The following is a 10802-nucleotide window of genomic DNA, read 5'->3' as shown; positions in this document are numbered from 1 at the left end:
AACACTGTGTCAGAATGACACACAAGGTACATCTGTGTATTGGCCTTCATTTGCCTAGCATACTTACATTTGACAAATGGAGAAGTTGAAAATGCAGAAACTTGGAAAAGATTGTCAGGTCATTGTGCTAAACCTCCCAATCCTAATACCAAACTTGTACAGCTCATGGACCTATGGCAGCCGCAATCAGAGATTCTACTGCTTCTAAGTTTAAGTGAATCAAACTATGTTCTTACCTTACCCCTCTGACTAAAGTCAGCTTACCGACATTCTTGCCATCCTCCCCACTTAAAATCTACTTAAAATCATTAGTGACTTACTCTAGTCTGGTTAGAGGATGTAATTTCCAATGATCTTCCTCTTCATCGAAGAAGGATCTATTCATAATTTTACTTTTTTCTTCCAGAGGGATAAAGTTTTCTATAATAAGATGCCTGTAAGAGCACATATACATGGGTGAATATAGATGGAGAAAGAAAACAAATGGAGTACTGGCTGTTAGATCCTGCATGTAGTGAGTGATCAGTAAGTCCCTTAGCAAACATTTACTGAGCGGGTGCTATGGGCCTACCATCAGACAAAGAGCTAGGATACACTTGGTCCTGGCCTGAGACAGAGCTAATGGGATGGCTTCTTAGGTATGACAGATGCTGATAGTGGTCTGCTGTAGGAATATGGAGAGGCCACTTGTGCCTGGGGAGGAACAGCTTGAGCAGGTGAAAGCACTGAAGAGGCAGGTGATGTCTGGGCAATACTGGAATGAACATGTGAACATGTGAAGTGCCTTTCACAAGGCCACCGGTGTTGCTAAACCCAGCCTATTAACTTACAAAAGGCTGAACACAGGAATTAAACTGCCTTTCTCCAATCCCATGGATTGGTTGCCCTAGCTGAAAATGTCACTTTTTGGTGGAAAATATCACTTTTTAATCACTAGAACTAAGAGCAGGACCAAATGGATTTTAGTCTTTTAAAGCAGTAATAATGAAGATCATTCCCAAGAGCCTCTGCCCAAAAACCACCCAGGGAATCTGGCAAGCAATGAAACTGGAACCCCAAGGTTGTGTCTCTCCTGCCATATCTCTGTCTTCACCCTTTCAAAATCTTATGACAGAACAATACCATAGGGGTGTTAACTTGGGAGAGACACACAACAAACACCACAGAGGTGTAGGGTACTGACTGAGAAACAGGTTGACTCATTGTTTATTCAAAAGATACAAATAAGAGAGATAATACTGAAAATGGCTCCCTTAGGGGAAAACTACTTTTGCAAGATGACATTTTCTTTTTAATTTGACATTTAAGAAATTCTTTTTCATAACATATATTTGGTGTTTTTTTTCATGATTATAAAGATTCTATATATGTGTTAAGGAATGTGAAAAATATAACTACACACAATTCTACTATCCAGCAATAGCTATTATTAATATTTTGGCATATTTGTTCTAATCTTTTTTCTAGGTGTAAAAACCTAAAAAGAGAACTAACACATTTAATTTTAAGGACTCATTTCCAGCTTTAAAACTTGGTCATTAAAAAGAATCCTTTTGAGGGTTAAAGACACAGTGCTATCAAGCTATTGCCAGCCTCTGCAACATGAGTTTGGTCCCCAGCCAGGGAGTTAACCCACTTGGCATAGCAGATCTCTTTTGTCTCACCCGCTGCTCCCCTTAGCAGTGATTTCAGTAGCTCTGCCTGTTCAACTCCCTACTTTGTCTTTGGTGAATCCTCTCAGCCCTCTCATCTCTGCCCTGTACCCCAGTTGTTGTATGCATAAATAAATAAATCTTTAAAAAATAAAAAAGAAAAGTTCTTCAATGATAAATTCCAGCCAATGATATGGAAGGACAAATACTTAAAAAAAAAAAAACAACTCATTTTTGCAAACCCTAATGAAATAAAGACGTCAGACAAAGATCACTGTTGGTGGAAGTCATTAGCTGGGTGACATCCGTGTCACACGTGTAGACTCTTGGAAAATATCTTTCCCACGCCTCATGAGAGACCACGGGTTCTGAAAGCATGTTCTCCAAATTGGCAGGAGTACCAACCAGAACTTTTCAGAAATGCAAATCCTCAGGCTCCATCCAAATGAATGGAATAAGTCTCTCTGGGTGTGGGACTCAGCAATTCTTATTTATTTATTTATGATTTATTTATTTATTTACTTATTTATTTATACAAGCCCTGGGTACAGTCAGAAGCGCAGGAGGATGAGAGAATTCACCAGAGTCAGAGCAGAGAGCAGAGCAGGCAGACTGACGAAATACACTGCTGAGGGAGCAGCGGGCGGCAGGAGAGGTCTGCGCGCCATGTGGGACCCTCCTCCAGTGGCCGGGGATCGAACTGGCACTGCAGAGGCTGCGGGCAGCTTCTCAACCCAGCGCTCAACCACTGCACTACACCAGGGAGGCCCAGCAATTCATATTTAACCAGCTATTCAGATGATCTGGCACCTACTAAAGTTTAAGCACTACTGCCCTAGACCAATTAAATCAGATTTCCTAGGGTAGGGACAAAGCATCACTTTTTTAAAACACTCCTCAGATGAAAATTTAAAAAACAACTAAAAAAAGCCAGGGGTGAGAGGGGTATGACTCCGATGACTTCAGTGTGCAGCCAAGGCTGACAACCAGTGCCCCAGAGCTAGCTTTCAGTTAAAGGAAAACAAGGGAGTCAGTGACACAAATTAAGTGACAGTATGAAGAACTGAACCAACAAACCCGGAATGGGGGTATCTCTAACAGGCTATCTGACCCAGCTTTTTTCAATAAGTTAACTACGAAAAGTTTTTAAAAGGAAAAGAGATTGCTGTAGATTAAAATAGCATTAAGAGACATAATAACCAGGGCCTTCCCGGTGGCGCAGCGGTTGAGCGCTGGGTTGCGAAGCTGCCCGCAGCCTCAGTGGCACCGGTTCAATCCCCGGCTGCTCCCCGGCCACCGGAGGAGGGTCCCACATGGTGCGCAGACCTCTCCTGCCACCCGCTGCTCCCCTCAGCAGTGTACTTCGTCCTTCTGCCTGCTCTGCTCCCCGCTCTGGCTCTGGTGAATTCTCTCACCCTCCCGTGCTTCTGACTGTACCCAGTGCATGTATAAACAAAACAAACAAACAAATAAATAAATAAACATGCCTCTATAAAAAAAAAAAAAAAAAAGATTTTAAGAGACATAATAACCAAATGTAATGTGTCATCTGACATAGATCTTAATATGAACAAACCAAGAAACTTTGAATATAGAGAGGGTATAATACTAAGAAACTTAATGTTAATTTTGTTAGATTTTTTTTTGAAAGATACGTATACAAAAATCAACTGCATTTCTACACATTAGCAATAAATATTCGGAAAATAAAGAAAATAATTCCACCTACAATAGCATCAAAAAATAAAATAGTTGTAAATTTAACAAAAATACGAAGACTTGCCTAATGAAAACTAGAAAACATTCTTGACATAAGATTTGAGAGCTAAATAAACGGAAACACATCTCATGTACACGGACTAGAATAATCAATACCATTAAAATGTGATAATACAGATTCAAACAGTCCTTATCAAAATCCCAGTGGGGGGCCTCCCTAGTGGTGCAGGGGTTTGTACACAACCTGTGGAGCAGTCCGCAGCCACTGCAGCACGAGTTCAATTTCTGGCGGCCAGGAAGAAACCCACATAGCGGGACAGACCTCTCCTGTCTTGCCCGCTGCTCCCCTCAGCAGTGTACTTTGGTCTGTCTGCCTGTTCTGTTTCCCACTCTCTCTCTGGTGAATCCTCTCACCCCCGCATCTCTGGTCTGTACCCCAATTCTTGTATAAAAATAAATAAATCTTAAAAAAAAAAAAGGAAGGGCCTCCCCGGTGGCGCAGGGGTTGAGCGCTGGGTTGTGAAACAGCCCGCAGCCTCTGCAGCACCAGTTCGATCCCCGCTGCTCCCCGGCCACCAGAGGAGGGTCCCACATGGCGCGCAGACCTCTCCTGCTGCCTGCTGGTCCCCTCAGCAGTGTACTTCGGTCCTTCTGCCTGCTCTGCTCCCCACTCTGGCTCTGGTGAATTCTCTCACCCTCCCGCGCTTCTGACTGTACCCATGGCTTGCATAAATAAATAAAAAAAATAAATCTTAAAAAAAAAAAAAAAAAAAAGGAAAAACAATGGCATCTTAAAAGAAAAAAAAAAAAAATCCCGTGGATATTTTTGCAGAAATTGACAAGCTTATCTTTAAATTTCTGTAGCAATGGAAGGGACCTGAATAGCCCAAAACAACAAAATTGGAAAACTCACAACTTACTCATTGTAAAACTTACTACACAGTTGCAGTAACCAATATAGTGTGGTACTGGCATAAAACAGATATATATATATGTAAAAGTATATCTGTTTTTTGACATATGTTTCAACAGTACTGAGAGTTGGGACCCTCACATATATGGTCAACTGATATTTGACAATAGTGCAAAGATGAAAGAAGAACCTTTTCAACAAACAGTGCTCGGACAACTGGACACTCACACGCAAAAGCATACATTTGGAACCGTACCTCAAACCATACATCAAAATTAACTCAAAATGGATCACGGACTAAATGCAATACCTAAAACTAAGACTCTTAGATGACCTAAGAAAGGTAAAAATATATGTCCACAATAAAACTTGAACACAAATGTTCATAGCAGCATTATTCATAATAGCTAAAAAGTAAAAACAACCCAAATGTCCATCAATGATGAATGGATAAATAAAATGTGGTATAGCCACACAATATTATCTGACCATAAAAAAAAAAAAGTACTGACATTCTTCAACATGAATGATCCTTGAAAACATCATGTTGAATGACAGGTAGTCACAAAACACCATTATTACTGCATGACTGAATTTACATGAAATGTCTAGCACATGCCAATTTATAGAGACATAAAGTCAATTAATCAGAAGCTACTTAGAGCTGGTAGAGGGGATAATGAGGAGTGATAGCAAGTCAGTTTCTTTGAGGGGGGACAAAAAAGTTCTAGAATTAGATTATGGTGATAATTAAAAAACTCTAAAAATACTTGTTTTTAAAAATGATCTGAATACTTTAAATAGGCAAACTGTATAGTATGTGAATTACATCCCAACAAAGGTTTTTTAAAAATATCATTGTGGTCATGTATGTAAGTATATATGTAGAAATGAGATTTGCTTTTAAATGTTTTTATGAACGATAGATGATAAAATGATAGATGACAAAATGTTAATCATTGAATCTAGGTGATGGGTTTTTGCATGTTCACAATACCATTCAGAAAACTGAAGTTAAAAGATTCCTCCTTATCAGTAGATAGAGGTGAAGTCAGAGTCTTTAAAAGCTTCAAAAAGGGAACAGATTATGTGGTGAAGCCATTCAATTAAGAAACAGAACCCAGATAAGGAAAATGATCTCAGGAACAAACACAAGCAGACAAGGAAGCAGGAGTAGTAGGTAGGGACTCTGTCCTCAGCGGTGTTTCTTACTTAACAATGACCCATCAAGTGGCCGGAGGGGCCATGGAAAACCAAGCACTTACTTGAGTTTCAGTTCCCTGGTGAGTTCATTCTGAGTCTGCTCTAGCTCTTGCCGCTCCTTGATGTGCTCTTCTTGGAGGTCATGGATCTCTGCCTTCACTGCCTGAAGCTTGGAGAAGAGCTGGAAACCATGGGAGAGGCAAGTGAGAAGGGTTCCCTCCAGACACAGGAGTTCTCTCTGCCCCCCTACCCACCCCAAGTCTCAAGACACTTTTGCCTTGTCCCAATCCCTTATACCTTTTTGAGTTTTTTGGTCTTGATGTCCACTTCTTGCTGCAACGAGCTGTAGGTCTCTTTAAGTTCCAAGGTCTCCTCATCTCGACTTTCCATTTGTTGCTGGATTTCTCTTTCTCGACGTTTCTGAAAACATGGCAGAAATCATCAGCTTGCCTAGAGATTGCATCTATACAATAATACAAGCCCCGAGCCCCAGATCAGGGTCTCCCACTAGGAAGGGGCTGACACATCTTGTTTCCCTTCACTTTGAAGAGTTTCATACGAGACAATTTGCTCTGTAGCATTAACACACCTTATTCCACCCCATCCCCACCCCCACCCCAAATGAGAAGTTACCTGCTCTGCAATTTCCTGCCGTTTCTGCTCCAGGATTTTCTGCTGTTCATTTGTATGATCTACTATATTTTTCCTCCAACAAGCAGCTTACTCTCCATGGCCTGAGTGAGAAAAAAGTCAAATCCATCTCATGAATGGTCTCCCTCAGAACCAGCTCCTCACAGGGAAGCCCATGAAAGATAAAGAGTTCAGGACTGAGCCAAAAGGGGCGATCTCTGGAAAAAGTATGCTGTGCTCAGCTGTGCCTTTCCCATCACTGGGTGGGGCTGGGTGCCTCCACTGAGGGCTTTACCTTGGAAATGCTGATGACCAGCTTCTTCAGACATAGATGAATTTCAGATTTCTTTAAAAAGAGGTTGTTTTTTGTTTGTTTGTACAAAGTATTGACCCCACTTTGAACATATTAAGTACCTCCTATGTGAGAGGTACTGGGGGTGCAGCTGTGAACATGAATCACAAAGCTGAGACCCTGCAGAGGTAGGCAGGGTAGGCAGACCCTTACCAGATAGAGTCAGATGTCATCAATAGGGAAAAACAGAGTAATAATGGGAGAGGCTCACTGGAGGGAGAGAACTCAGACTTTTGGAGGGAGTCAGGGAAAGCTACTGTCTCAAGGGACTGCTACACCGAGTGCAGAAGTAAAAATAGGAATTAGCTAAAAAAAAAAAAAAAAAAAAAAACTTGTGTGTGAGACGGTAGAATAGGCAGTGGTGAAAAATAAAGCTGGCAAAACAGTCAGGGGTGAGTGAGTTCAAAAACCTCAAAGTCCTGTTGAAAGACTACACTTGAGCCCGAGAATAGTAGGAAGCTCTAATAAGTTCTCTGAGCAATAGGGTGCACAATCAGATCTGTTTGGGAAATATTACTCCTTTACAGCAGGAAAAATGACTATAAATGGGCAGACAGGGAGTCAGAGCAGACAGGAGGCATTTCTCAGGTCAGCAGGGCAGTAGCAGAGGTGGACAGGCCTAGAGACCCTGACCAGGCAAGATCCAGAGTCTGGGTGGTCATGGGCATCTCTGCGGAAATATCCAGTAGGTGGAAGCTACTGGGCTTGGATGTCAGAACACAGCTCTGGGCTGGCTAGGCACACTAGAAGCCTTCAGCATTTAGATGTGACTGAAGCCAAGGGAATGATTCAGGCCTGAAGAGCAGGGAATCCAAAAACTCTATAACCTGCTGTTATACTGAGGGCCTGTTGCCATCTTTCAGTGAGACCTTTGAGCCTGCTTCCTCTTCTTTCAAAACACAGGGGCTGGACAAGATTACTAGCCATACACACACCCCTTCCAACTCTAAAATCTTATATTTGATGATTTTACAGCATCCAAGGAATGAGAAAGACAGAAGTCATGTCATTCTCCCATACACAAAATGCCTAAGAGTATCTCTGGGTCTTGCCACACCAGCCTAAGAGCTGCCTAAATACCCCAAGTTGTTTAGAGAGCCTGGGTGTTCCTGGGCCTGAATAAAACATGTAATGCTAAAGAACAAGTCAAACACGGGCATAGTCAGTTGCACTTCTAGGGCAGGAGTGAGGGGTATAGAGGCAACTGGGCATAATGGAATCCCACAGAAAGCCCTTTCCTGGAACAGTTACCTCCTCAATGTGTTGTACTATATAACTGTATTTTCATATCACATCTTGAACGTCCTCAAAGGGACTTTCAAGTTTTAAGATCCATGGTCTCTGAAGTAAAATAATACCAGCTCTTCATATAGTGGGGGAAAGAAGATCATTTGTTATTTTTAAATTAATAAACATGGATACATTTTAGGGCAGAAATCAAAGTCTGCATAAATTCAACAAGATAGAAGCTAACACTTCAAAGGAATTCTGGCTCAGTTAGGCAGCGCCATCCTCTAGCTGGCTTTCCAGAGCTCGCTAGCTAGCTCTGTGGCAGCACAAGCCCAGGCATTGATGGAATGGACACTGACAAGAGTGCCTCAACACAAGGAGTGCCTCCATGCTCTAGAATACTCCTCAGCTACTGGCACATGGGGGTTGGAGGTTGGGGGAAGGAGACACTACAGGTACTACAAGCAGGGCGGGGGGTCTGGAGAACTGCTCTGTATCTTGTATAATCAGGGCACTGTGTGTTAAAACCACAATGAAATAGCATTTTGTTTATCTACCGGCTAGACAAAAATTAAAGTCTGATCATCACAAGTGTTGGCAAGGATGCGAAGTGACCAAAACTCACACCCTACTAGTGGAAGCTTCAATTCCCAAAGCTACTTTGGACAATAATTTGTCATTATCTAATAAATAATAGAGTTGAGGCTAGACATACACTAGGACCTAAGGGTATCAGATAAGACATGTTTTCCCGGAGCCAAGTACAAGAATAATCATAGCGAAAAACAGGAACAATCCACACCTACCAGGAAAATGGAATACCATGGAATTCTCAGGACAGTAACAATGAATGAATCACAGCTATAGACGACCATAAGGGTAAATCTCATTAACATAATGTTGAACAAATAAAAGCAAATCAAGGCAGTGGGATTGCATTTATATAGAAGTAAAAAAATTGTATGAAACTAAAACTATCATTGATTTAGATATAGATGCCTACATGGTAAAACTGTAAAGAAAAGCCAGGAAACAATAAAGCCAAGATAACCACTAGCTCTGGGAACGGGCACAAAGCTTGTGAGGATGGATGCGGCTCTAGTCCTCACACTGCACGACTACATGGCTGTGGCTGTTAGTTTTACTGTTCTTCGTTGTACCCATGCAATAATTATTCTTCCTATGAAGTCAAAACTGACTATTTTAATTTGAAAAAAAAAATAATGATTCTTCTTCTTTGCAACCCAACACATGTGTATTGAGCACCAACTATCATGGTGTGGCTCAAAATACAAAACTGAAAGGAACAGCCCATCTTTCATATTATTTTTTGATGAAACAAAAGTTTTGACAGAAAAAAGGGCCCGGGGCAGGGGATGTACCTTGATCTTGGCGCCCAGCATCTCGGCAGCATCCTTCTCCCGCCGCAGGTCCTCCATCTTTTTCTCTTTCTCCTTCAGCAGCCTCATCTTCTCCTCTGCAACCAAGCTGTGATCTTCCACAATGGCCCGCTTCTCAATCTCCAGTTTTTCTTGCTGTTCCCGCCAGTAATCATCCTTATCATCCCCTTCCTCCTCACCCTCTTCTCCCTCCTCCTCCTCCTCTTCCCCAGCCCCACCACTGCCACCACCTTCCCTCCGCTTCTCTCGCTTCTTCCTTCTGCCAATGGATCTTTTTTCCAGCTGGGCCTTGAGCCGAGCAATCTCTTCTTGGAATTCTCGCAGGAGGGCATCCTTAGGGTCCTCATTAACCCTTGGCTTGTTCTTAATGTTTTTGGCACGGTTGGCATATCTCAGAGTGGTCAGAGTCTCTTCTACATTGTAAGAGGCAGGCCCCACGTTGGCTACCATCACAGTTTTAGCATTGCCACCAAGAGAATCTTGGAGGAGCCTAGTAAGCTTTGAGTCCCGATATGGAATGTGAGTGCTTTTGCCATCTACCAGGGCAGAGATAACATTACCCAAGGCCGAAAGGGACAGGTTGATCTTGGTCGCCTCCTTCAACCTTTCCCCTTGTGCACCAGTCTTGGCTTGCCGTTCGCTGCCAGCAAGATCTACAAGGTTCAATTTCCCTACACGGATATGATTTTCACCATCAAGGCCTACCTCACTACACTCGATGGTGATAACAAAAATTGCATGAGAACGGGAACTATGCTCATTCATGTTGGTAGCACCCACAGAACGGTTCTGGTTCCCCACATTCATCACGTGTTCTATTTCCTTCACGCTCTTAGTGACAAAAGAAGACAGGTCTTTCACATACACCCCAGTGTCAGGCCTCTCTTTGAGCTCAAGCCTTTTGGTCTGATCCTTTGACAGCAGATCTCGGATCTCCTCCTGGTAGATCTCTAAGTAAGAAGCCCTGACCAAGTACTGTTGATTCTGGGATCGAGAGATATGGGTAAAAATGTGGTCAAATGAGTTAGGGATGACCCCTCTTTTTTCAGGGTCACCCCGGACTCCTTCCATTGTGTAAGTTTTCCCCGTCCCAGTTTGTCCATAGGCAAAAATCGTCCCATTGAAACCCTGCAGGACAGAGTCCACAAGTGGTCGGAATGTCTCGTCATAGAGTTCAAACTGCTTGGCATTCCAGTCATAGACGGCGTCAAAGGTGAAGGTCTTGGGCATTTCATGGGCCACTCCTTTGGGGTTCTTCACAGACACCTGCCCCAACTTCACGTCCACGTCCACTACCTTGTCATATGAAGCAGCCTTTTCCTTGCTATTCATAGGCCGACAGCGAACCACCACCCTGACAGACTCTGAGCTTTTTAACTTTGACATGATGAACTCTGACCAGGTCAATCTTGAAGGCTATGAATCCAAAATGCCTCACGATGCTAAGATCCTAGAAAGAAAATCAGAAGTAAGTAAGGACAGTAGAGTTGTCACTGGGGGCTGTTCAACAGCAGCTGACATACCCAAGAAACCTCCATCTTGCTAACCTTCTGATGGCTACATTTATTTTTGCTAAAGGAATGATTCACAACACATTGATAAATACATTAATAACTTTAGCACGCTATATACTTCCTCACAGGACTTTAGCTAGCATCTATAGAAAAAATAAAAACTCCAGTTTACTAGTAGTGTTAACTAGT

General features: G+C 42.5%; 1 protein-coding gene across 1 annotated transcript; it reads right to left on the bottom strand.

The window, feature by feature from the left end:
* Window positions 1–316: 316 nt before the first annotated feature.
* Window positions 317–10571, bottom strand: LOC119253992 (kinesin-like protein KIF3B). The gene is given in 6 exon segments (XM_037521207.2): window positions 317–434; window positions 5550–5668; window positions 5785–5907; window positions 6121–6191; window positions 6194–6221; window positions 9082–10571. Coding segments are annotated over 6 exon segments (1863 nt in total). The 5' UTR covers window positions 10486–10571.
* Window positions 10572–10802: the final 231 nt, after the last annotated feature.

Source organism: Talpa occidentalis, unplaced genomic scaffold, assembly GCF_014898055.3.
Source record: "Talpa occidentalis isolate TD23 unplaced genomic scaffold, MPIMG_talOcc4v2.1 talOcc4.2590, whole genome shotgun sequence".
NCBI lineage: Eukaryota > Metazoa > Chordata > Mammalia > Eulipotyphla > Talpidae > Talpa > Talpa occidentalis.
The sequence above is the reverse complement of the archived record's forward strand: the minus strand, read 5'-3'. Positions and strand labels throughout refer to the sequence as shown.